The sequence below is a fragment of the Cryptococcus neoformans genome, chromosome 14 (genome assembly GCF_000149385.1).
Source record: "Cryptococcus neoformans var. neoformans B-3501A chromosome 14, whole genome shotgun sequence".
NCBI classification, from domain to species: Eukaryota; Fungi; Basidiomycota; class Tremellomycetes; order Tremellales; family Cryptococcaceae; genus Cryptococcus; species Cryptococcus deneoformans.
In genome coordinates this window covers 32876-59811 of record NC_009190.1, presented here as the reverse complement: position 1 = coordinate 59811, position 26936 = coordinate 32876, and the positions used below count along the sequence as shown (strand labels likewise).

The window sequence follows — 26936 nt, the reverse complement described above, 5'->3', positions numbered from 1 at the left end:
GGATGAGAACCCCCCGGATGATTCTCCAGGGGAGGGATGTGCTTGAGGAGTAAAACGACGCTCAAGTTGTACCTCAATCTGCTCACCTATAGATTCAGGTGATGTTGCTCTGAAGGTAGGTCGGAGACGAGTAAGAAGCCTAGAAGGCCGAACCGCAGTCTTTTTTCCATGTTTCGGTTGTGGTCGACCTTTCGTAGATACTTTACTTCGCGATGAAGATGGCATGGCGGCCAGAGAAAGAGTATCTGAATCGAAGGAAGCGGTGTGGTGGAGAGTAGAGTCCTTGAAATTGAACAGTATTAGCTACCCTCGATAAAAAGATGATTAATAAAGAATAGGCTCACAAAACGAGCTGGCACCAGCCCCAACTGAACACTAGCCAAGTGGAAAGCCTCGTCGGCAAGTCCCCGCATAGAATGATGTTCTGAGAGATGCACGAAGTTTGTCAATAGGCGAGTCAAGCCATGCCGTAGACAGTGAGGGAACGGGGAAAGAGTGAAAAATAGCTCACTTTATGTTCGAAATGCTTTTCCTCGATGAGGTACTGGTACCCTGCAAGTGTATCAAGGAGAGAACAAGGAAATGCTGTACTGTCGGAAAAAGATTTGCGATAGCTGACGCCTATCAACTGATCAGCTATCCGCAAACCATTGTTCCGTCTGAATTCCAAATGGCGTCGGAGAGACTTACTGAACACGCGAGCTTTGGATATCTTTGCCAAAGGTCAGGGAGTATGGATACGTAGTGGATGACGACCCATGTAGCCACCTCCAACTATAAAGTAAATCATCCTTTCGCCCGGTGCTGCATCTCGAGTAAGGTCCTGTCGATTTATTCAGCTAATATTGGCATAGTAAAGCAGTGCGGTGACGTACCTGTTTGCCGTCTACTCCTCTCGCTTCTATCCAAAATCCGGTATGCACAACCGAAGACCTCGACCCAGGCTTCGAAGCTTCATAGGTATCCGTTTCGATTCGCTGTGAAAATAGAAGGTAACTGGGAATGGATGGGGATATGATATCAACGTGGATAGAGAAAGTTGGTATACGCTGCTTGTACTCACTTCGATCTACATATTGCATATAAATCCGCCATGCCATCCTAGGGTTATAAACTTCCCAACTGCAACTATGCATTCTCCTGGGTAGTTGGTAATGGTACATAGACAGATGACCAGCTAGACCAGTATACATCATTAGCAGATGTGGTACAACATTCAGGTCGTCAAAATTCACATCCTGATCTCTACATTTACACCCAGCAGCTCTCCATTCATGCTTTTGAGGGTCCTGGGTACAGATACGGTTGATTCGATGTGGCTTTATGACGCTGGAACGGTACAAAATGGAGTATTTACGTTGTCAGTGAATGAACAGCAAATCGACGCCGAATCGAAAACTCACCTCTTCGTTGGCTTCTAGAAATAGCATCTTCATTCTCATAGCACGTTGTCGTTGCTGGTCGGTAGTTCAAAGTCGAGATACGCTGTGAAAGTGCAGTATATTGAGTGGACGGATGAGAGCGGTGGATGATGATGCAGTGAAGAGACTGAGAACACGAAGCGTCTGGGGGCAGAATGATGGGAACGGCTTGGAGCTACTTTGGAATTCAACACGTGGCGTGCGCCTGCTATTAGGGATCTTTCGCCTTTTTTTTCCGTAACGTCTTTCCTCCGAGTTCATCAACTGCACACTCGTGGAAAAAGGTAAAAACGTCGATAATAGAGAACTTGACTTACAGCATGAACCGCCAATATTCATGCACAAACAATGCATGAAATGAGATATTATGCAAGATGTCAGAGACATTTTTCCAACGAATAATGGGAGCGCCAGAGGAGGTGGGTATACAGCTGAAGTGTGAACAAATGATTCTAGTGCATGAGAGTGATCGATGAATGATGCGTCGTCGAAGTTAAAAAAAAAGTGTATATGCATACAGAGGAGAATAAGGAATAAGCATTTTAACGACGATGAACCTTCTTCCGCCAACCCTTCTTATTATAGAGCAAAAAGGTGCCGTTTTTATGGCGACGGAATTTCCATCGCGCCGTTAGAGATGTCTGAGACGGAACCGGGAGCCGTCGGTCTCCTATTAGATAAAGTCTTCTTTATCTTATCGCGTTGTCTTTTTTTATCTAATTTTTTCGGCCAAACTTCGGCGAAGTGTGATGACCTTTTTCGACTCCCCAAGCGTTCTGGCTTGTCCTTAATTGAATGAATACGGCCCCGCTACCATCGGGAGCTCCGTAGCATGATGTGGTTGGATCGACCGAAGTTCGGCCAGACTTCGGCCAGACTTCGGCGAGAGTAGGACCATAGGATCTCCAGTGCCGTTTCTCGTTGGGTATAATTAGAGTTCACCATTTTTGGTTTTCGCTGGGACCCCCACCGACGGATCAAACAGCACAACATGAACCTCAACGAAGAGAAGAACGTAGAAGCATTCGCCTTGGACAGTGAAGATAACAAGGATGGCAAGGACTTTGACAAATCGATCGTGCACCTAGAGAATGCCGGTGCAGCCAACAGTCAACAGTGGGATCAGCTTCGACTCGATGCGATGGCTGCCGAGGAGCTCGAACACTCCATGGGTTTAAAGCAGGCCTTGCGTGTTTATCCCAAGGCAGCTTTCTGGTCTTTCTCTATCTCACTCTGCATCGTCATGGAGGGGTATGACATCGGCTGTAAGCCTTGGCATCGTCCCTCGTACTAACTATACCCAGTGCCTAACTATACCCAGTGCTTGGTAGCATCATCGGACTGCCCACCTATCGTGAAAAGTATGGACACTATTCCGAAAGTGCCGGCAGCTACCAGTTATCTCCCTCTTGGCAGACTGCCGTTGGTCAAGCCTCAACTATCGGCTGCTTCATGTACGTGGATTCCTTCTGTGGATATCAACAGGCTGACGCGTCACAGTGGTATTTTTGCATGCTCCTGGGCCCAAGACAGATGGGGATATCGCCGAACAATCCAGGCGGCACTCATCGCCCTTACTGGCTTCATTTTTATCGTCTTCTTTGCGCCTAATATCGAAGTTCTCTTTGTCGGACAAGTCAGTCTCTGCATATTCATCATCAAGTAATGGCTGACTCGTCGCCAGATGCTCTGCGGTCTACCCTGGGGAGCTTTTGCTAGTGTGAGTTCCACGACTCTCACCAGGGCCTCGACCGATGATCAGCATAGTCTGCGGTATCTTACGCAAGTGACGTGACGCCAGTCCCACTACGTGGCTACCTCACAACGTGAGTACATTGATGCGCCGAACGCTAATCAACTCTAGCTATGTCAATTTGTGCTGGGTCATTGGACAATTCATCGCTGCTGGGGTATTGCAAAGCACTTCGACCCGGACTGATCAATGGGGATACAGAGTGACTCCGACACGTACACCCCGCAGGATTAAAGCTGACGCCGATGTCAGATCCCGTTTGCGATTCAGTGGCTCTGGCCTCTTCCCCTCTTCATCCTCGTAACGTTGGCGCCAGAGAGTCCATGGTACCTGGTCCGTAAAGGAAAACTGGAAGAGGCGAAACAGGCTGTGGCGAGACTTTCCAGGAGAGGCGATGTCACCGATCCCGCCCAGACGGTAGCCATGATGGTAGGCCTATTGTATTTCTCTTGCTTTTGAGATTGACGCTTTTTAGATCCGTACCAACCAAATCGAGCTCGCGAATCAAACTGGCTCCAGCTATTTCGTAAGCGGACTGCACCTGCATATTGACGAAGCTTACCCTCGGTAGGATTGTTTCAAAGGCAGCGATCTTCGCCGTACGGAAATTGCGTGTCTGGGATGGGCTGCCCAGATCCTTGCCGGTAGTACTTTTGCGAATACACCTACTTACTTTTTCCAGCAAGGTTCGTGATCCACCTTGCTCGAAAGGCAAATCCTGACATTATCATTCTCAGCTGGACTCAGTACCGCAAATTCTTTCAAGCTGGGCCTTGGGACTACAGCACTAGCCTTTGTTGGTACTTGCGGTTCTTGGATCACTCTTACGGTGAGTTTGTTCCTCCAATCGTAATTAGCAAGCTCATTCGTTGGTTCAGTACTTTGGGCGGCGAACTATTTACTTGTCCGGTCTGGTGGTCCTCACTGTTCTGTAAGGCTCCCGTTTTCCCCCTTACTAAGCTCATACACAACAGGCTTTTCGTCGTGGGTGGGGTCTCCTTCCCAGCAGAGACCAACAGCAACGCTGCGTGAGTACCCAAAGAAATACGTGGATAATCCCTCATAACTGGCTTAGCTGGGGTCAAGCCGCAGCAATTTTAATCTGGGTTCTTGTATATGACTTCACTGTCGGCGTAAGTTATTTTTGCCCCGCAGTACTGTGCTTGGATTGACTCCGTATAGCCGCTAGCCTATTGTATCGTAGGCGAAGTATCGTCAACCCGTCTGAGGTCAAAGACAGTTGGTCTATCTAGGAACCTCTACAACATTCTCAGTGTCGTCTCTGGAATCCTCAACACCTACCAGATAAACCCGGACGCGTGGAACTGGAAAGGAAAAGCTGGTTTCTTCTGGGTTCGTTTGTTTCAGACCATGGTGGGAAAAGTGTGCTGATTGTGTAGGGAGCATCCGCCGGGCTCATCGCCACTTGGGCGTACTTCCGATTGCCCGAATGCAAGGGTAGAACGTATCGAGAGCTCGACATCATGTTTGAGCGTGGCATTCCCGCTAGACGATTCAAGGACACGGTCGTCGACAAAGAGGCTGAGGAGTAATGAGAGAAGGGGGGGAAGGGGTCAAAGGACCTATCCGGTGGCGAGAGGTGTTGGTAAGGTTAGCAAAGACCGAGGGAGGCATAGCTGCAAATATGTGGTAATTAGTGCCGTTTCAGATATATGAAGGATTATGATAGTGATTCAAACGCCTAGAAGCAATATGGCTTGAATGCGTTCTTCATGCTATTATGCTATTAGTGGATAGGGTGGATCTGTCCGGCTTGGTTGTCAGTCGATGAACCCGAGCCCTTGTTGATCTCCTATGCCCGCTGGAACACATTCCTGACGAGCTTGTACACGATTCGTGGCATCAGCTGCACAAGCGAGATACCTTACGACGTCCAGGCGAGGTGGTACTAATTTGTGTTGAATGAGCGAGAAGATGGGAGCCTGAGGTACGGAGTTCTGGGAGAGATCGTTTGTGGCGTGGTGGGATCGGAGTTGCGTGGCTATTTTCTTTTAGATCCTATGATAGTCTCTTTCTTTTCTTCATGCATCCATAGACACCTTACAACAATTTGGATATCCAAGAAAGCTGGGAGTTGCTTGGCAAGGGTGTCCCGATGCTCCCGATGTACCGCGTTTTCGGCAGTTTCTTCTTCGTCTTCTTCCAATGGGTTCCTCTCGACCCTAGCTTGCGACATTTCCAACTGTTGCAGGAGTTGATGGTTTCTCAGGTATTTACTCTGTCACCAATCAAAGAATCGACATTGACATGAAATTCAGTCCATGGGGATGGAACAGGACCAAGATGGTCGTGTTGAACTGGTATATTCCTTCAGCACCTTCGTACAAACAGTCTCAGAGAGCAGTGTGCAAGATAGTGATACATACCTGGTATTCCTTCAGCACTTTCGTGCAAACAGTCTTATGGAGCAGTGTACAAGATAATAGTGATGAAGAAAGACCAGAAAGCCACAAAGAAGAAAATGGAATATAGGGTATAGAACGAATCTGAACGAAAAAAGTCTACGTAATCATCTATCTAAACGAACAGCTAGTAGACAAACTCCGTCAGGTCGTTCCGTCCACCATTAGTCTGTATGATCCGCTTTTTATGTGATCAAGCACAGCAATGCGCCGACGCATTAAATGACTGCGGGGATCGAGTTGTAGTCAACGACGAGCCAAAGAAACCAAAAGAGATGTAAATTTGGTACGTGTACAAGAGGAGATGCTGGGGTAAGGAGGAATCTACGCTGGTATCATCAAGTGTTGTATCGGCCGTCGTAACTGTCAAGGCGCGCGAGATGCCATGCATGACGTTTCGCCAGAGGTCTTCTCAATCGTTGCCTGCCATTTCTCTCTGGACATCTTCAGGAGAACGATCTCAGAAATGGTGTCATTCTGTTCCATGGCACCATCGCAATCGTGGCGATGCTATCGCCAGCGTCCTGGCTTCTTTCCGGTTTGGAAGTGTGCGTTCTGATTAGAGGAGGACTGAGTCCTGAAGTAGCTGAGTATGTGAGACTTTTCGGACCATTTTGGTAAGCGAAAGGCGGCTTATCTGCTTGACCACCCGAGAAAATCTGGAACGGCAAACAAAAGAGCGGTCACAGAAGTCGTTCCTCGCCTTTTGCCGAAATATCGCCGTGTTCGGCTTTCTCCAAAGACGCCCAAGCCCCCATCAAATCAAACGCTTATTAGGGTCTCGCAAAAATTCCCGCCAGCAGGCCCGCACATGTTCGCCAAAACAAAAGAGCACTGGATCAGAAATAATTTCGCCGAATGGAACATCTGGTCCGCTCGCCGAATGGGACCGAAACTGCCCCGTCAATTCTCGGCGAATCAGGATGATGTTCTGTTGATGAAAACGAGATGCATCCGCAAGGTTGCCTGGGGCTTCGTTCAACAGAGGCTTCATGCTCACCCACATGCGCTCTACAACGGTACATAGACACCATGATTTCCTTTGCTCGATTGGCACCAGCACACTAGTTGGTCTGCTTTATCAGTATCACGATGTTATGCAAGAGTCGTACTCCTCGGCGTCCACTACCGGGCAACGGGCTGTCATTCCACCTTGTCCCCGGCGTAACCAAACAACCTCCACCTCAGGCGACCGCGGATTACCGCCTGACGGACTCTTGCAACGAGCGAAAGTCAACAAAACATCTTCGGCTTGCCTCGCTCTTCCTTCTTTTCGCCTCGTCAGCTTTCTTCTCTTCTTTCCCGACACTTGGTCAGTGTTCATTTCCCTCCGGTCCAACAGCGTCGCCCCCGTCATGAGTTAGCAACATCTTAATTCCGAGAGAGGTGAGTACGCAGACGGAAAGAAGGTACATAATAAGAAGATAGCTTTTCGTAGTTTTCATAGTCCCCAGTAAATCAATACTGTTGTCCTTTCTCATTACTTTGCCTCCGAGCATTCTCCCTTTTTAAGTCGCTTCAGTCAGCCCTTAGTCCAGCTCCGCTCTTTCAGGCCCTGGCTATTCCTTCCTCTATAAGCCCAGCCCCTGTTCCGTCAGCCTGGCAATTTCTTCCGTCCGGCTCTGCTAGGCGTGAATCCTTCATCTTTATTGGTCGAGTTCTACACCATCCGAGTTGAGCACCGGGCAGCTACGCTGAATGACGTGACGCCTGTGACGATCAGATTGGTATAAACAAAGTAAATTTTACTCCCGTTCCTCCTCGTTCAACGTATATCTCTTCGACTAAATCATCAAAGCTCTTGCTCTCGCCTTCACAAACTCAATGCTAATTCACTTGCTGGCAGCACATGACCATACATCCATGTGACCTGTGTAAATGTTTGCTAAAGGGAGCTAGTCGTGATGCTACTGGGGACGATTATCCGGAAATTACGAGATTCATGCTTCATGATGCAGCTCTATTGAATAATGATAGGTTCGTCATAAGAGGTAGATCCTGCCTTCCCATGGGCCCAAAAGTATATTCCCCTCGATTCGCTGGCCCTCTTGTACCTCGCCATTAGAGATCAATAGCTTGCTGCCGCTTGTATCGAGCCCGGATGGAAGCACAAAGGTCGAGGGTGCACCACGACCGTCATTTCCGCGGGAAAGATTGAGGACGACGAGGAGCTTCTGCCCGCTTGGAGGGTGCTCGCGGATATATGCGTAAGTTTCCTCGTTCGACTCGTCCAGCGCGATGAAGTCGCCTTGAGTTGCAGGGTGGTTAATCGTACCTTCCGAATCAAAGGGGGATGGCTTGTGCTTACCGTATATCATGGCGTCGTACTTCTTTCTCAGGCGGAGCATCTGCTTCCAGAAAGACCATGCCGAGTCCGGATCATTAACCTGAGCGGCAGCGTTCCAGCCCTCGCGGTAGTCATCGTGTATACGCATCCACGGCTCGCCCTTTGAGAACCCGGCATTCAGACTTGAGTCCCACTACCGAACTTCTCCATTAGTCGCTCCAATAACATCGTCTCATCTCCGACACCCACCTGCATGGGAGTGCGACCGTTGTCCCTAGCTGTAATGCGGTTGCTCTCAAGCAAGTCGGATATGTCCGGATTCGCATGGCCGCACATCACTTGTCGATGCTGCACCTCGGCCTCAGAGTTTTGAATAGTCTCGACATCTTTGTACTCCACCAGTCCCCAGCCACGCGGAACATTGATCATCCCGAGCTCCTGCCCTTGATAAACGTATATTGTACCGCCAAGGGAGCAATGGAACATCGCCAGGAGCTTCGCACACCGTGCCCTGTCCGAAGGATGGTCAGATGCCATCCGGGAGATGATCCGAGGCTGGTCGTGATTCTCAAGACTGCGACCGTGGTCAGATTCGCTTGTTAGGGTAGTGAGAAAAGACTCAATAGTTGCTATTCCAACCACCTTCACGTGCCATCTCGATCTGCCAGGTGTTGAAGACCCTTTTCAACTCGGACAGCTTCCAATCAGGATTGTGAACTCGTCCCAGCCCGCCAGCCGCCCTATCGAAGCTCTGACTAGATACCGAACCTTACTCAGGGAAAGCGATGGCAAGAAGTAAGGAGGCAACATACTGGTGAAAATGAAAGACCATCTGTAGCTCCTTATTGTGGGGCACAGAATAAGGGGCATATGACACTACGGCCTCGTCACCTGGGCATTCTCCCACGCTTTACAGAGATCAGCGCTGTGGATATCAAACAGGTTGGAGGAACTCACGCGAAGCAATCATAGTGTGAGAGTACCGCGCGATTCATCTCTTTCAGCCATCCATGCACCTCTGGACGGTTTATCGACATCATCCCAAACGACTGATACGTCCGTCCCGGGTCGATGACCGGCGCATCTGGCAGACCGGGTGCCTTGGCGATAAAGTTGATCTGATCCTAGTCAAATCCAGTTCCAAGCCGTAGAACCAAACTTACTACGTCCATACGGAACCCATCGGCACCCCTCTTGAGCCACCAGTGCATAAGATCATAAACCTCGGCCCTGACCTGAGGGTTCTCCCAGTTAAGGTCGGGCTGTTCCTTGAGGAAAAGATGGAGGTAGTACTCGTTGGTGGTCTCGTCGAATTCCCACGCTGATCCCCTAATTCGACGTCAACGTCTTCGTGCTGAGATGAAACCGCAAGAACGGTGGTAATAGTGACTCACTGGCCGAAAGTGCCTTTCCAGTTATTCGGGGGGATCCTCTCGTTCTTCTCATTGTATCGAGGTGGCCGCCAAATGTACCAATCCCTCTTGGGATTGTCTCGGGAACTGCGTGACTCTTTGAACCATGGGTGCTACAAAGTAAGAGACATCAACATTTATAGATAGGCAAGCCTCCCCAACATTACCTGATCTGAGGTGTGGTTCACAACCAAGTCCATAACAAGTTTCATGCCTCGTTGGTGAAGCGCAGCCAGTAGTCTATCCCAATCCTCAAGCGAGCCGTACCGCTTATCGATCTGACGGTAGTTAGAAATGTCGTAGCTGCGATGACGAATCAGCCATGACCCAGAGAAAAGAATAGAGCGGTAAACTAACCCCATATCTGCCTGGGGGGACTCGTATATAGGAGAAAGCCAAACGATGTCGACTCCCAGTGATTGCAGGTAGTCCACCTTGGTGAGGATGCCGAGGAGGGTGCCGTGGCCTGCATCGGCATGGTCACAGAATGATGCCTGGGAAGAAAAAAGAGAGATAAATGAGAAGATTGGTACTATATCATACGGCTAATATCAAGCAAGGCTTACAGGATAGACTGACGAAAGCGGAAACATCAGTCCTGTCACAACATCCCGGAATCGGATGGAACCAACCTTGATAGACGGTCGCTGACTTCCACCAGGCTTTATCCGCGGCCTTCACCAGGGACGAGTCGTCGAGCGGGGGAATCATCTGGGGGCGATAGCGTATGAAAGGATGAGAGAGGAGGTAAATGCAGGTGATGGGGCGCTTTCCTCGACTCAAAGTCGCGTATTTATAAGTAATTATATGTGGGACTTCCCCAACGACAACGCCCGGAGTTACCCCGAAGACAATCCGCCGAGTGATTTTTATCGCGTCGATCACGGGTCATTCTTGGTTGTGGTGATTTTATGTGTGTGATTTCGCCAACCTCAAAGCCGGAGTTACCCCGAAGACAATCTGCCGGGTGATTTTTACCGCGTCGATCCCGGGGGACGCGGGGCCACCCTTGGTGTTCCTTGCAGTGTCCCTGAGTACACTGCGACGGCCCTGAAAGAGGCGTGAGGGGGAGGGGGAGTTGGAATTTGATAGGAAGCTTTCGCTATCCGCCTTGTCCGCTTCTCTTCGACACAGGCATCCCCAGTCAGCCACCCCACGGGCGCTGCAACCGTCCCTCTCCATGTCAACGATCGAGCGCACGGCGACAACGACGACTTCGAAGAAACGCCCACTCTCTTGCGACCTCTGTCGAAGGAGAAAAGTCAAGTGTATCAAATCGCCCCTCGCGACACGATGCGAGGGCTGCGTCGTGTTAAATCAGGAATGCGAGTACAAGTACCAGAGGAGGAGACCGGGCCCCGTCAACCGGTAAGCACGGTCTCACTGTCGACGTTGAGACTTACTAAACGACTCCTCAGCTATACGGCGGAGCCTTCTACAACCACATCCGACAGTCGTCCTCAGCTGGTGGGAGTGTCCAGCAGCTCCCCACAGCCGTCCCAGGTCTCGCACGGTCACAGTATGACCCCGTCCCCCTCCCGCCCCCGCCCTTCGGGACTCTATAACGTGTCCGGTCAACAGTACGCCTCGCATTCACCAAGGCGTGCGTCCATATCTCAATCACAGTCAGAACCACCTCTCCAGAGCCCCGCACCGTTGGATGCGACCCTTCCTCGATCTTCTGGACCCCATCGTCCCTCGTTAGCCGCAACGACACCTGCTTGTGCTCTCCCCTCCACCAGATCCGCCCATATGGGCCTTGGCCTCGGTTCTTGGGTGGTAGATGCCCGGCGGCAGGATACGGACTCCGCGATGGACTGGTCTTGGCTGCCTATCAATTCGAGCTCTCTATTCCATGCCGGCGTCGGCGAGTCCACCACCGCCTCCGAGCCATCCCCACATGAATGGTCCTGGGATCACAATCTGATCGAACCCCAGCCCATTGAGTTCGCCTCCCTCGTTCCAGACGTCACCGGGATGGCAGGACAAGCTGCCGGTTTGGGGCCCATGCTGAGGGACGACACCGACCGAGCCCGGCTCTCTTCTGCTTCTGCACTTCTGTCCAATGCTTCTCCAGGGGATGTGCGGCATACAGGAATCGAGGAGTGGATCCCGTGGAGCACGCTCATGCGGATCCTTCACGCGTACCATACGCATCTCTAGTAGGTTTCTCAACGTCCATACCGACTGGCACAATTCTCACACAGTAGATAGTCCGCTGTTGCCGGTGATGCATTGGCCCACGTTCTTGCAGTTGCTTATGAGCAGGGAGGACGAGAGAAGTCAAACTTGGCGAGCGTATCTGCTTTCCCTAGGTGCGTCTCTCCATAATCTGAATCATTATACCTCACTGAGTGCCGCCATCCCCCATATGGCGCATCGACCCTCCTGGCCGGTGCTTATATATTCCCAGTGGCATATTCTATCATCCAGCTGCCCCGATCAGCTCTCTCCTTCTTGGAGGTGCCCACTCTCCGCCACTTACACCGCCGATGCCACGCCGCGTCTGTTGCATTACAGAATCGTAGTTACAAGGTGGTGACTGTCACGGACATTGCGTGAGGCTAGCTATTTTTTCTCCGTACTGAAACTCGCTGATGGCCGCGCAGGACGCTCTAGTGAGTTTCAGCTTCGATACGTTCACCCTCTTGCACAAGAGCCGGTGGGTGGTTCCGACATCTGGTCACTGACTTTGTGTGTCAGCTGTGATCACATTTATCTGAGCACCGTGGGCAGCACGACCGCTGCGAACGTGGCGTTAGCAAAGGCTATTCGACTCGCACAAGAGCTGAAGCTGCATGATGAAGGAAGTGCGGGCGTCAACACCGATCGTATCGAGCTGGAGGTACGAAGGAGGTTGTTCTGGCTACTCTGTTCGTTTCGTATCATTTGAGATCCTGCCTGTCCGACGTTCTGCATTTGCCGTCTGCTGACTCTTGGGTCGTCTTGCGCAGATGGTTCCGATCGCACCATTACTGCCTTGACTTCTGCACCTTTCCAAATCGTCGACGCCGATGTACGCGTCCCGTGGCCGTCGGAGGTTGACGACAACCTGATCACCGCATCCGGCGCATTCCCCCAACCCTCTGGGGTCTATTCGGTCCTCTGCGGCTTTCATCACGTCTCACGCATTTTTCATCTTCTCGGCGCGGTTATCACTGCCCATCGCTCGCTTCTTGCAAAAGAAAGCTCGATCCAGTCGGACCTCTCATTACCTCCAATGTGGCCCGCGATCCGCCCCACGAGTCACTTCAGGAATGCACTCCAGCGGATCCTGGACAACCTACCTCCTCCCCTGCAGTTGGCCAGTCCCTTGGACCCCGCCTTGGGAGACAAGCGGAATGAGCCCCCTAGACTTCGTCATCATGGCATCGGTGTCTTTGAGACGTGCAAGGCCAACCTCCTCGTCTCACAGGCGATGGTTAGGTTCGCGATAAGACAATATGCTGTGGCTGTTGGGGAGAGGGAAGATGAACTGAATGATAAGGCTTGGGTGGAGAAATATGTTCTGAGCATGCTCGAGATGTACGCTCTATCTACGTCAAGGTGGCTTAGAGATGCTGACGAGCGGGCGAATAGGATGCCGAGCGAGAGTTTAGCGGTCAACGGTGAATCACTAGTGCGCCCAACACTCCGCTTATCCACAAATGAGCTTGGTTAGGGCTGACGCTGGAAACAGAGAAACAAGGTAATTTTCTTTGCGAGTAATCTGATAGACAAGTATCCCGGTTTCACAGAAGAGCATACCTACATATCAGATCTCCTCGCGGTGGTAAGTCCCCCGGTCGTGCGCCGAGCGCTAAATGTCCAGGTGGATGAGATGAGCTGACGCCGAGAAAGTATACGAGGATCAGGGAGGAACAACAGACTAGTCTACTGGAATCTGTAGAAAGTGTTATGCCGAGCCGAGCGCCCACTCCTGGTCGTCTGTGACTGCTGTTTCCGATCACGGCATCATGTATTGGGTATCATTTAAGACGGTTTGTTGACTATCAATCAAGTTCCTCAACCACCTGTATTTTGTGCTATTCGATTTATCCCGGCCAATATGAGTCCTGCAGACGGTGAGAAAGGAGAAAATGCAATCGGCCAGATCGCTATGCAATCTTCCAATGAAAATGGTTAATAGCCTTGCCTATAGGCGCATTTTTATTAAGGTTTATAAGTATTGCTTTGGAGGTGAAAGAGGTGGGAGATAGCGGACGAACGGCGCGGACATGATGACAGCCTTCTTGAAGAAGACAATGATGATGATATATATGCAGTGATGGAAGAAATTGCGCCTCTTTCTGTAAGTGAAGATGGAACTCATCAGCTTGCATCACTTGCATGTATAGCACCGGCACCCTTAGCATCACCAAAGATTCTAAAATGCATACATTGAAAAAAGGAGGGATATACTGGAAGAAAGAGACAAATTTTGAAGACGGTTCCACACGCTACCACAACCAAGAGAGCACCTTCCTAATACTTATCCTCTGGATCCCTTCTTCTTGTTGGTAAGGTTGAAGTTGCCTTTCTTTCCCTTCTTCCCCGCTGTCTGTCCGAGAGGGACGTAAGAGTATGGGTCAGGTCCTCCTTCGCGTTTGATATCACCACCGGCTCGCTAAGAAATAGCCAGTCAGCATCCAGAGCTGAGAGACGAGGAGGAAAACATACCTTGGCCCTAAACTCTTCACCAAGCTGTTTCCTCATCTTCTTCCTTTCTCTCATTTTGTTCTCCTTCTTTGCATCCTCCTCATCCAAACCTCTCAATATATCACCTTCCGCCTCTCGGGCTCGCTTGGTGTTACGGTTGAACTTCAAGTTACCTCGAGAATCGCGGTAAGTGCCATCAGCAGTAGTGTTGGCAACGTTAGCCATAAAGGCAGCACCGGCAGAAGCAGAAGGATCAGCCTCGTCGGCAGAGTTGTCGTCGGTGATGATAAGTTTTCCGGACTTGTCAGTTTGGAATTTAGAGGCGAGCTGACCGGGTTTACGCCGGGGAGCTTGGAGAGCAGGGTTACTCGCTGCAAGATGTGCCTTAGAAATATGATAATAGTTTAGAATGATAGAATGACTTACTAGAGACGCCACCAGCAATTGATCTCGACAGGAGATCCATGGGCTCATCCTCGTCGTTTCGGATGTAAACATCTCCCTTCTCTCTTTTTTCTCTCTGCTGCTGTTGTTGCTGTTGCTGAGCTTTCTTGCCCTTGATCTGGCCCTTGCCCTGCGCCTGATTCCGTCCCTTACCAGGGGCATCCTCATCCTCATCAGACGACAAGTCGGAGTCGGAGTTGTAAAGGATATCATCGAACGCGTTGCCCATACTTTGCCTCTTACCACCTTCCTCTTCCTCATCGTCCTTACCAGCTCGCTTCTTCTTAGCTCGCTCCTTCCTCTTCCTAATACCAACCAGAACCTTCTTCTCTTCGACCTTCTCACCAGCGTTGGCGTAAACTTCGTCGAAGCCGAACCTACGGATGAGTCGTTCAAAGATATGGATAGTTTTGGACTTAAAGTGATTCTTGTGGTCGTGCACCCAACCGAGAAGGGCGGGAACGAGTTGAGGAAGGTGAGGGCGAAGCGTGGCGATGGGAAGAGAGACGATGGTGACCTTGGCGAAACCAAGAGCGGATTTGACAATCTCTCGGTTCTTGGAGGTGAGAAAGATGGTGAGAGTCGAAAGGAGTTCGGAAGTGGTTTGGTCAGAAACTTGGTCTGCGACATTGTCAGTAATGCGCCCTTAGGGTCTGAAGACTAGGCATACCTTTGAACTCAAACAGTAATCTTGATAAAGCATTGATGCTCGCACTGATCATATGAGGTGTAGTACCAGTCAAACCAGCAGCGACCATCGTCAAGTACTCCTCCGCACTGGCATCCACTGATGTGTTCTCCACCTCACCATCCTCCTCCCCTTCAGTTCGGTTGACTTTCCCACCCTTGGCCATCTTCTTGCCCATCTCCACGACCAATTCGAAACCAGCATCTCTTGCCTTTTCATTGACCTCCTTAGTACCCAACACGGCTTCACTGACCAACTCTGGTAAGACATCAAGCCCGTCCTGGGGAAGAACGTTTACGAGAGTGGTTAGCAATTGAAGACGGTCACGTTGGGCACCAGGGCCGATGTGGGGTTGAGAAGAAAGGAGCTTAGACACAAACTCGGCGTAGGAGACGGGAGTGAGAGTGGGAGCCAAGGTGGGTGACTCGAGGAGACGCTTCAAGAGCCGATAGGATTTCTTCTGTACTGTGGCGTCACGGTGGTGCAACAAGGAAGGAGTGGATGAAGCGTTGAACAATGCGAGAGATTGGGCTAGAGGGAGTTGGGGAACAAAAATGATCAAGAGATCGAGCATGGTGTGGGAAATGGGGCTTTCACCGGCATTGGCAGGCGCAGGAGGAGCAGAAAGCGCATTAGACAAGTGAGTGGTAACAGTCTGATATGTCTCAACCAAATCTGAAGGCTCCATAATCCCAACCCAGTGACCAATAACATCCCCGACCATACCCCTAGATTCACGAGGCATCTTGGAGAATACGTTCAATAATACAGAGACCATATCCTTGGCCAAAGACTTGAGCAGAGCCATGTTCGCCTGGGCATCGATTTGAGAGACGCCGAATTGCTTAAGAAGCTCTTCCTGAGGCGCAGCAGAAGAAGCAAGACGGGTTGTAGAGCTAATGAGGAGGGAAAGACCCTTGAGGAGTGAAGGAAGGAGTGCGGGTTGGGTGTAGAGAAGGGAAGTGATCAAACCGAGGAAAGAAGCATCAAGTCCGTCCTTCATGTCCCGAGGCATATCGCAGAAACCTGGGAAACAGTCCCAAATCTGCCCGACGACAACCTCCCAGATCTTAGCCTCCTGTGCTCTACCTCGTTCTTCGGCGGCAACCTTGAGGGAGAATAGGCGCTCAGACAAAGGACGGAAGTAGGACGAGAAGAAGGAGAGGGAAGAGTTGGTGTTGTGTGAACGGATAAGGGGGAGCAAATGGGCACGACCGGGCTGAGGAGGGGTTCCCGATCTGTAGATCGTTAGCAAGACATTTACACTAGAGTTGAAACGAGACTCACGCATCAGGCTCAATATTCAAAGGCAATACCTCCAGAACACCTTGCACACCGACAACCTCTATGGCAATACCCACAACTCCATCGACCTCATCCTTCCACTCGAACCCTCGTTGAGATCTCAGGTCACCAACTTCCTTGATCAAATCCATCAACAACTCTTGCGCAGCAGCAGATGCTCGGCCTGAAGGATCGGCTTTAGCCGGAGCGCCAGGGTTGGCCCCGGAAGGCAGGACGCGGAGACGAAGGCGGGAGATAAGTGACTCAAGGAGCTTGAGAAGCTGGGGAAGACGGACCGGGTTGGAACCCAAAGAGGATGTAAGAGAAGAGAGCAGCTTCCATAAGAAGGGCGCTCTGCCCTTTTGCCTCGCACCGGGAAGATGGCTTCCACCCCGAACATAGCTGAGAGTAGCCAAGATCTGATCATCCGTGATGCAATACCTGATCAAACCGCCTTGGCCGAGAGCAGAGACGGCAGCCTCAACAACAGGCTTGGGAGCGCTGGGAGCAAGCAAGATCTCTTTGAAGAGCAAATTCCAAGCTTTGGGCAGGTAGGTGGCCAAGGAAGTGGGATCTTGAAGAGACATTTTGATGAGAGCTCCAGCGATCGCTGAGAGATAGGTGGGCATATCGCCGGCGGAAGGGGGAGAGGAAAGCAAGGAGTCAAGGATGGTAGGAAGGTTGGTAAGAACAGAGGGGGTGGGCGAGGCGGCGTCCGACGGAGGAGGAGACAAGAGCAAGGCAAGAAGTGAATAAATTTGAGGCGTGAGGTGGGGGAGAGGAGGGAGAGAGAGGAGCGTCGAGCTAAGCGCCGACAATTGCTATGTTTCGTCAGACAAGAATCAACGATAGTGAATGGAATACTTACTTCGTCGCCCCAAACAGCTACCCATCCACGAAGACCCTGTACAACCCAGATAGCCTTCTTTCCTTCCATATCCTCCGCATCTGCAAACCTGGCCTTCTTGCCCTTAGCACCACCAGTCTTGACTTCTTCCTCAAGAACATTCATTACCCATTCTCGGGCCCTAGCGAGGTAAGGATGTTGCCCAGCAACAACCTTGGGAGGGATGGGGGTAGTGAGCACCTTACGTACGCCTTCTTGAGAGAGATGTCGGACCTTCGGACGAGGGTCGAGGTTGAGCTCGAGGAGATAATTCCAAGCCTTCTTGAGAAGAGGCGAGGTGGTCAACAATTGAGGGGGAGCAAGGAGGACAACGGCGGTTGTGATTTGCAGCAGCGAGCGCAAAGCCGGAGGATGTTCCAAAGCAGAGTCGTAAAGAGGCAAAATACACTCGAGCAAAGATGAGAGTTTGGAAAGTACGACCTGGTTGGGGGTCTCGGGAACAACAATAGCGAGCAAGTAAAGTGTGGCAGGGATAAGAGCTCCTTGTCCCATGTTTTCAGTCTCAGCCATATCCTCATCATCTCCAACTTCATCTGCGCAAGCCTTCTCAAGACATTGGAGAAGAGATGCAAAGTATGCTGTAGAAGAGTGGGGAGGAGATGCGTTGAGAGCGCTGGTGATGGTAGACTCGATGGCGACCAAAAGTTGGGCCGGTTTTGATTGGTGCACAAGCTGAGAGCCGGTCAAGCGGCGGACCTTTTCCAGCTCGGCGGCGAAGTCAGTCGAGCTCATCCTGCGAAAAAAGCTTTCGAAGGAAATTTTGGATATGAAAACAGGGTAAAGAGCGAATTCTGCGAACAAAGTGGGCGACGGATGATGGCTGGTGGAAATTTGAGGTGGAGGCAAACATCATTAGGGAATGTTTTCTAATCATCCTGAATGATCTCCTAATGCGAATTGGATTGAAACCTAGAAATTATATAATTGAATTTTTGGCCATTACGTAAAGGAATACAGTCTTCGTCTCGACAAAAACTGCTACCCCGAAACTTTTCGCATCTTCTTCGTTCCTTTTAATTTTCATCTCTCTTTCTTTAAACCATTTTTGAATCGCTGCATTTGGCCAAGCCGTTCCCTTGCCGTTTAGGTGAGTCTTTTCTCCACAGTGTTCACCTTATTCCTTCCATTCTTTCCCATGCTGGATGAAAAATCTTAACTCAGCTCACTCCGAATGCGGCCCCTCAAAGGGGTTTTGCTCTGAGGCTACCTTTATCTTCAACCCCCTGATTCTCTCACCTTCTATCCTCTCTTCCTTTCTGGCTTCATGATTGAGAAGAATGGTGCTGACTGGTGATTAGGTTATCGGGTCTAGTTTGTGATTTTCGTTGGATATCGTATGATATATACCCCATCCTCCTTTTAATTTCACTATTCCCGTATCAATGTTGTATGTATGCAACAACAATTATTCTACTTCCTACTGCTCGCTCTCCATATTCATGTGCATGCCTCTTTTTCGACCTCCATTTGAAGGACTTGCATGTCGCAGGTCTCGGTCGAGTACCGCACTGACGTTTACACGTAGTCCATCATTTTCCTCGACTGTTATCTCCATCTCTTGTAGCATCTCTTAAAGTGGCTTTGTTTCGATGTATCGCTATTTCCGAAATCTGCAAGACATCGTCGGCTAGATTGTTGTGATCCATACATGAAAAGAAATAAGTCTTCGCTAAGAAGATTTGACGAGCCGCTTGCTGTCAGCATGGCGGTCTATAAAAGCTGACTCGGGTTAGCCTCGTCTGCCCTGTCGTCCCTAATCATTGACAAAACTTTAACAACAATTATTTTAACAACGGACTGACCAAATAAACAAAAATGCCCAATTCCCAATCCTCAACGCTATCCACTGTTGGTGAAACTGCCTCCTCAGGCAATCAGTCATTCTCGCAATCTAGTCAATATTTCCCCGACCAATATTATGTACTGTCCCTCTTGATTTTCAGTTTTTTTTAATCGTCCTGACTATTACGTAGTATGATGATTTATTGTAGGAGCCCAGAATCCCCCTTGCCCAGACTACTGCTGCCCCTTCGTCCTCTTCTCAAAGTGATTCATATTTCCCCAGGATCAGTAGTTACATCAAGAGCGCGTTTTCGTCCTCGAAACCTGAAGGCAAGTGAAACTAGTCCAGAAGCTGAAAGGAAGGATTGAGAGAAACGGAGCAAGGGAGGGATGAAGAGAATAGAGAGTGTGTTAGTTAGAGCATTATCAGCAGTAAAGAAAAATCATGAACACAAATTTGGCCTAACGTCGTCCTTAGTTTTTGCTCACTGCTTTCAAACGACTTCAACTCCCCTTGTCCATTTCTTTGTCGACTACTATCTCATTTTCTTCAACCTTCTTGCTTCTCAGCATCTCATCAAAATGCTCATATCAGCCTTCGACACTCACTTTAACCCTCATTCAAATGATCGTCCCTTGACATGGACCATCCTTTGGTGATCGATGAGATCCGATTCCGACCGGGCCCTACTACCCCTGTATCTGCTCACTGCAGACATCCCTTTCCAACTATAAACATATAGCCGAAGACATAACCGCCAATAACAAGACATCGAACAAGTGTGTGCTCTTCGGACTAGGAACTCAGCTGAAACGGTGGCAGAGAGCAGGGGGTGTTGTTATTTCGGGTCTGTTCTCGTTCGACTTCGATGGAATGATTTAATGTCGAAGTCCAATTCTTCTGACTTCCTCGGCCAAGGTATATAATTACTGTCGTGGATATCCCTGTTACCAAGATCCAGCATCGCATCAACCATGCAGCCTTACGTACCGATACTCCGCTCTCCATCTCCGACGCCCAACCCTCTCCGAATCTGTGCCACAGGCGTCGCCAGCTTTGCCAGTATCTTCTCTCTCTCGGTCACTCTGTCGTCGCACTTGATATACTTCCTGCAGAAAGTCCCAGACAAAGGGTCAAGGTGGAGGTATGAAAGGGTACACCTATGTCGTGGGATCTGCGGAGGATTATGAGGTGTACGGGGAGTGTGTAAAGGGTGTGATGGGATTGTACATCTTACAGCAAAGTATACGAGACTGGAAAGGCCTGTAGAACCTTGGGTAAGTAAGAAGCATCGAGAGATCATGTTCAACGAGTTGATAGCCTATTGAAAGTGAGTACACAATGCCAACGTTGCCATGTCTTACAATAAGCTTTCAATTGCTGCTGAATTAGGTATCAATCGAGTGGCGATGGCTTCGAGTGTGAATGCGGTAGGAATGTGTGAGTGATGGCGAAACCTGCCTTTTGCCCCGATAAACTCCTTCAGATTGTGAATGCTGATGTCTTTACGTCTCTAGTGTACTCGCAACGGCCCAGATATGATTACTTACCTCTTGACGAAAAGCATCCTTGCCGTCCTGAAGATGCTTACTCTGCGGCGATTCCAAGGAAAACTACTGCAGCTTCTGTGAACTGCAAGCAGACACATTCGTCCGACGATTCCCCTCCCTCGCGTGGCCACTCTTCGTTTTTACGCTGTCGTCCTTTCCCATCGAGCCAGTCCTGCTTCCCGCCACGCTCTGAAGGGGGTATCTAAAGATCTTTGGGGATGGGTATCTAACCATGCCGTCCCAAGATCATGCGTCCATGCCCTCACCGCCTCGACTGATACTTTCATAAAAGGGGCACACGAAGAGTTTTTCATTGTCGCGCCCACCATATGCCAGCAGAGGAGTACGCAAGATCTTTTGGAGGAGACGATACCCAGAGTATAAAGGTGAGATGAGAGGCACGCTGAGGAGAGTGTTGGAAGGAAATGAAGTGCTGTTTGACTGCTCGAAAGCTGAAAGAATGTTGGGTTGGCGAGAGGAGGGATTTTACTAGGTGCAACAAAAAGAGATGTAGGCTAAGAGATGCGAAAAGGGGTGAGAGGCAATGAAACCTAGATATCTTATATCTTCTTACATGAGGATCTCTAATGAGGTTGATAGGTAGCGTTGATCCGATTTGTCCACTGTCGGGTTTATGTATCATGTTAGTTATCGGTGGTCAAGTCTACGCAGTCGTGGCCCAGAATTTTATTTATTCATAACTTTCCATGTGCTGCCCAGAAGAAGCTTCGTTCTCACTTTATATACACCTTCCGCCATGTTTTGTACTTGTTCACGATTTAAAAAGCCCAGCGATTCACGCCGAATCCCACCAGTCGGGCTTTGATCGTCGCAGCCAGCATATACATCATCCTTTCACCTTCGCACTCTCAAGTCGCAATAGCTTACGTACGACTTTGCAGTTAAGATAATTGCATTCATGAGATTTGCAGCTTTGTACGTTACCATCGAATATGGATTACGACAGTTGTTCGGCGGCGAACGGCAATTTAGAGTTTTTGTGGAAGGGGACGGATTCCCGTAAACCTCCATCTGATTACGATTTTTCTATTGCAATGTTAATACAATTACAAATTTGCCGTTAAGATTTTGTATTTGATTTTCGTTCAATTAAATGTTGTATTTGTATCGTATTCGTAATCCAGACCTCGTCGATCATCACATGTGTCCGACGACTTTGGGTGAACGAACACCCAAGAACTTGTCGTTCAGCTTCTTTACAATCTCCTTCTTTGTCTTTATTTCGACGATTATACGCCCAAAAGCCTTCGACGGGTATTGTTCAAGGTATATATCCAAATTATACCCGGCATATATCAATCGGCAACCGACAAAAAGGGCGAAATCAGCGCGTTGAAGTACTCGTCGAGCCATCCATCACTCTGCATCGACAGCCAAACTTGAAGGCTTTGATTTCCCTTGTCGACGAATTGTTTTCCATATACAATCAAAGGTATAATTGAGATAACCAGTCAGTCGAACAATACTTTCAAAAGGCGAAATACCCATCGATCATCTGGACCCTGTATCTATACCACTTGATACACATTCAAAACGACGAATATCAAGATACCATTCGTCTTCTCGACGAATAACTTTGGGGCATCATCATGACCTCCTCTTCATCACATGAGACTCCCTATCGGTCATACGTTACCCATCCAAATTCTGAACCACGAGTGAGTTGATTGCTGCATTCCTTCAAACATTACTGACTCTACCGCAGCAGCCTCGCCCTGCCATGCCAGCAGATTATCCTATGTATTCTCACCCACCTCCTCCGCCGGTTCATGGACACGAGCCAACACATCCGTACGCCATGCCTCCACCACAATATCAAAATTACTATCGAGACTATTACCAGCCGCCACCGCAACGCTTTCAGCGCGAACACGAGTATACTCATGGCCATGGCCAGTTACCGCCACCTCACCCTCATCATCCTTATTCACATCCGTATTCACACCCAACCGGCCCTCAACCGCACATGATGTCCTACGCAGCACCTCCTTCCTGGCGTCCTGAGCCTTCTTCACCAGTCCGTCATCAGTCGATTCATCCTCCTGCGACCAATCGTGCATCTGTGCTTGAACAGTCTACATCTCGCGCGGAAGAGAAACTAAAAGCCGAGAGTTCACATGCAGCCGCAGCGGAAGATGACAACCCGCCTCCTAAAAAACGAGGTCGTCCTCGCAAACATCCGCTTCCCGTCATTCCGCCCGACATGAAGAAGGATGACCGGTCGTCTGCAGCGAAAGAAGGAGTCAAAAAGCGTTCAAGGGGCAGCGAGGGGCATTTGAATGCCGATCAGATGGGCTTGGAGGCGGGAAGTGATGAATTGGAAGCTGGTTTGACTTTGGCAGGGTTGAAAAGAAGGGAGAGTGCGCCTGCCCCGGTTCCAGATGCGACTCCAGAATCCGCCAAGAAAGTGAAGCAAGAGAACGACGATGGAAAGGATGAGAAGAAGGAAAAGGAATCTCAGGTCAAAAAAAGGGGTGAAGGGCTGAAGAAGAGTTGTGCAGAATGTAGACGATTGAAAGCAAAGTGCGATCGGGTGTTTCCATGTTCCAACTGTAAGTCTTCTTGTCAGGGAGCGACGCTGACATTTCATAGGCAGACGGAGAGGGTGTGCATTGGTTTGTCCGGACGGTGATCTCAGTTGCATGAACGGAAAGCGACTTGTTCTCGCCTCGACGAAGCAATTGCACGAAAGGATTCAGCAGCTCGAAGCAGCTCTCCTACAAGCCCACCGCTCGACGACTTCCACCACCCACCCGCTTTTGGCGCCAGAGTACCTCGATGGGGGCTTTGCGTCTCTGCCCAGTGCGAACGCTGATAGCAAAGGTGAAGAGACGAAATCACCCAAATCACCAAAGTCCCCACTTCCCGAAGGATCACCGATACATGCCATGTCTACGCCCAGCTTTACGGTCGCGACGCCGCTTTCGTCTGCAGCGGCCAACCTTCCTCCTTCTCGCCGCATTGCCGTTCAGTCCCTTTTGACGGAAGCTTCTTCTGCGCCTGAAGGAAAGCGCGAGGATGAATGGGCGGGAGAGAATGCGGCTCCGGCGATGATCATCGGCACGGGCCATGCCCACTCTCACCCCCCTTTTTCCCCTGAAGATCTCAATCAGCGACGCCTTGTGTTTGAGCGGCTAAAGCGGATTATCAAAGTTCTTCCGTCTAGCGAGGTGACGGCACAGAAGGCAGAGAGGTTCTGGAAGACGTCACAATGGTACCAGACCATTCTCCAACGAGAAGAATTTGAGAATGTCTACTTTCCTGCCGTCTATTCGCCCACGCCTGCGAATCCGCTTTCACCACACAAACTTGCTGTCGTACTCATGGTCCTCACGCTTGAAGCTTACCTTGACCTCGAGCAAGACGAAGACGCGCCTCTTGTCGCCACGTACTGGGACGCGGTCCAAGCATGCTTTGACACCCGTTTTGGTTGGGCGGCGAGCATAGCGGGTACGCAAGCGTTGGCGCTCTGTACGTTGTTTGTCGGTTTTGGGTGGCGCGGTACAAAGGCGAGCAACTTTTACTGGTTACGGCAGATGACTTCATCTGCTCTCCAGCTGGGACTGCATCGCGATCCGCACCCGTCTTTCCCGGCGGAAGAGCGAGAGTTTAGGCGTCGGGTGTGGCACGAGGTGTACGTCCTTGACTGTTTAATCTGTCTCAATCATGGGCAAAGGGCATCGATTCCGGTGGAGTATATCGAGACGGCGTACCCCAAGGGAGTGCCGCCGCTGGCGTATAAAAAGTACGATTTCATCAGACTGGTGAAGAGTCGGGTGATTGAGGTGGGATGTTTGCCAGATAGTGCGCCGGCGACGTGGGATAGGGTGGAAGATGTGAAACGGTTGTTGATGCAGTTTGAGTAGGTTTTTTTTATTTAATTTTAATTGGGATGAAAAGTGCTGATTGGTTCCAAGTGTCACCACGATCCCGGCGGTGCACTGCCCGTTATTGAGAGGGGAGCCCTTGCCCGATCCCGTAGATGGATTTTCGGGCGATGATGCAAAGGCGTTACAAACGACTACAACTTCAAGTATGTCCCTTTTTTTTTTGGCGTTAATAAACCCCGGTGAACTGATATTAACGCCCTGATTTGCAGTGTGCCATTATAAAGCTATGCGTGAGTGTTCAAATGTAGAAATAAGGCATGGAGACTGATTTCAGGTTTTCAGTCTACCTCTTCCGACCATCCCTTCGGCGGCTCATCTCGCGGATCCGAGCCTGTCCCCCGTCTTTGTCCATCACGCTTTCCTCTGCGGACTATGAGACTATCCAATACACGTATCGCGCATGCCATGCGATCACGCTCACATCTTACTACATGTTTCACAAACACCCGAAATTGATGGCTCGGGCGTGGATGGTATGGGTTCAGACGTTTAGTGCGGCGGTCACGATGGCGGCGTTGGCGATTTGGTGTGCGCCGTTCGTGGAGGATAAAAAGGTGGGGGAGGTGCGTGGAGGAGGAGGAGGGGGAGGAGGAGGGGAGGCTGGGGACAAGGAGGAGGAGGGTGGGGGTACGGAGTTTGTGAAGGGTATTTACGAAGAGTTGAAGGAGGCGTGTGAGATGATCCGGGAGAATGGGTCGAAACGATCCCAGGGTGTCTTGGTGGGTTTCTTTTTTGTTACTCTTGGGAGCATGCTGATACAGAATATAGTCTCTGCTTCCAATCTTGCTCAACCTGGTGTCGAACCGGTACCCTCAGGTGCTTGGGAAACCGCCTTCATCAGCCTGGGCATCGGGGGAAGGGGAGGATATGCTGTTTGCGCTGTTGGGCGGACAAGTCGACGGCGCTGTTAGTCAGTATCAGCCTCCAGCGCGAGCCCAGAGTGAAGCACGGGGCCAAAAGCAGCAAGAGCGAGAGCAAGGGTCAGGATCAGGGCCACGTTCACGCGTGCCGTCGCAAACGCCTCATCTGTCGTACCCGCAAATGGCGACGAGATCCCAGCCACAGTCGGCACCTAGCCAAGACACGCCGCTGCATACGCCTGAACAATCCCAGATGGTCATTCCTGAGCAGCAGGACCAGTCTATGTCGATGCCGATGCAAATCACGACTGCGTTGGGTGGGAATTCGGGGAGTTCTGGGGATCCTGGGAATGGTAATCCCGGACCTGAGATATTTACGACCACCTCCTCGTTCTTGTCCAACACGCAACCGAACCGACCGCCATCTCAAAGCGGTGCGTGGATGATGCCGGTGATGGACTCGAACTGCGGGCCGATCGTCCTGCCGCTCGCTCCGCCCGTCCCGACGTCAACGCCTTTTGACGGGTTTGTCTCTTTGCCGTGTTTTGGTGGGGGAGGGGATGGGGGTGGGGGGATGACGAATGATTTGGGGATGATGGGTATGTCTCTTCCGGAAGAGTTGTGTTCTGCGACTGCTCCCGTGACAGCGCCTGTAGCGGCGCCGTCGGCGCCGGAAGGAGAAGCGGGAGAAGGAGGGATGATGACGATCATGAACAATCCACCTGAGCTGTGGGAAAAGCTCCAGGCGTTTTACGAACCGTCTGCGCCCGTGTTTTGGGAGGGTAACGCCGGTGGCGGGGGGGATATGAATGGTGCGGGGATGGGTGCGGCGGGGATGGACATGGGCGGGGGCATGGGCGGGGGGGTGGACATGGGGATGGGGATGTATGGGGGGTATGGAGGGTATGGGGGGTATGGGATGACGATCGATGGCGTGTCTGGTGGGACGGCGACGGGGACGGGTAATGCCGGTGGAGGGTTTGGGTATCCCCAGGGGACGTTTTAGGGTGTTTGCGAGGTTTGTTTAAAGCCCCAAAAAAACGAAACGGAAAAAAAAAGGCATTCAATTATACCGTTTTGGTGGTAAAATCGCTAGATGTTTGGTTTATTTATCATAATGCTTTTTTGATGAGAATTAGGATTAGATTTTGATGTTTTTTAACGATCAGGTCATACGATTAGTACTTGTCTCATGTTACCAATTGTCTTTCTGCAAGCGTCAATGACACGTCCCTTGAACAAATGCATAGACGTCTCCCTCTCCGATTTCTCTCCCCGTCTACTCGTTCTTGTTGGCCTTTCCCTGTTTGTTTGGAACAGCGGGACAAGAGTCAGCACGGATGATCCACCAGACGGGCGACGTACGCGCATGTACTGGAAGAGCTGGAAGTGGGCGCCGGCAAAGGAGACTGCGAGGAGGCCGAGGTAGGCGCCTGTGTGCACGGGTTAGCAGCGCCTCGGCGGGGGGGCGAGACGTACGGTAGTAGTACTTGCCGTTGCCGCGAAGGTAGACGGGGACCTTTTCGGCCTGCGGGGGGGAGGGGTTAGTGGTTGTGGTCAGGGGGGGGTAAAGTG

At 50.5% G+C, this 26936-nt stretch overlaps 5 protein-coding genes across 5 annotated transcripts; 3 read left to right on the top strand and 2 right to left on the bottom strand.

Annotated features, from left to right (window-relative positions):
- Positions 1-2412: 2412 nt before the first annotated feature.
- On the top strand, positions 2413-4727 carry CNBN0130 (hypothetical protein; the record flags this gene model as incomplete). The annotated part of the gene is made up of 15 exons (XM_766738.1): positions 2413-2686; positions 2743-2875; positions 2922-3057; positions 3106-3141; positions 3189-3247; positions 3286-3376; positions 3427-3603; positions 3650-3700; positions 3746-3860; positions 3912-4003; positions 4053-4105; positions 4149-4202; positions 4250-4307; positions 4357-4527; positions 4575-4727. 15 exons carry the CDS (start codon positions 2413-2415, stop codon positions 4725-4727), a joined length of 1653 nt encoding a protein of 550 aa, XP_771831.1.
- Positions 4728-7579: 2852 nt separating this feature from the next.
- On the bottom strand, positions 7580-10007 carry CNBN0120 (hypothetical protein; the record flags this gene model as incomplete). Its single annotated transcript, XM_766737.1, has 12 exons — positions 7580-8077; positions 8134-8327; positions 8390-8458; positions 8524-8639; positions 8697-8792; positions 8842-9002; positions 9048-9213; positions 9279-9409; positions 9464-9599; positions 9654-9790; positions 9863-9870; positions 9929-10007. 12 exons carry the CDS (start codon positions 10005-10007, stop codon positions 7580-7582), a joined length of 1791 nt encoding a protein of 596 aa, XP_771830.1.
- Positions 10008-10476: 469 nt separating this feature from the next.
- Positions 10477-13229, top strand: CNBN0110 (hypothetical protein; the record flags this gene model as incomplete). Its single annotated transcript, XM_766736.1, has 8 exons — positions 10477-10664; positions 10715-11458; positions 11511-11800; positions 11906-12169; positions 12251-12821; positions 12876-12915; positions 12976-13068; positions 13137-13229. 8 exons carry the CDS (start codon positions 10477-10479, stop codon positions 13227-13229), a joined length of 2283 nt encoding a protein of 760 aa, XP_771829.1.
- A 538-nt stretch (positions 13230-13767) lies between these two features.
- On the bottom strand, positions 13768-17989 carry CNBN0100 (hypothetical protein; the record flags this gene model as incomplete). The annotated part of the gene is made up of 6 exons (XM_766735.1): positions 13768-13902; positions 13956-14305; positions 14361-14999; positions 15049-16304; positions 16354-17171; positions 17219-17989. 6 exons carry the CDS (start codon positions 17987-17989, stop codon positions 13768-13770), a joined length of 3969 nt encoding a protein of 1322 aa, XP_771828.1.
- Positions 17990-22331: 4342 nt separating this feature from the next.
- CNBN0090 (hypothetical protein) lies at positions 22332-24477 on the top strand (the record flags this gene model as incomplete). The annotated part of the gene is made up of 2 exons (XM_766734.1): positions 22332-23163; positions 23204-24477. 2 exons carry the CDS (start codon positions 22332-22334, stop codon positions 24475-24477), a joined length of 2106 nt encoding a protein of 701 aa, XP_771827.1.
- Between the last annotated feature and the right edge of the window lie 2459 nt (positions 24478-26936).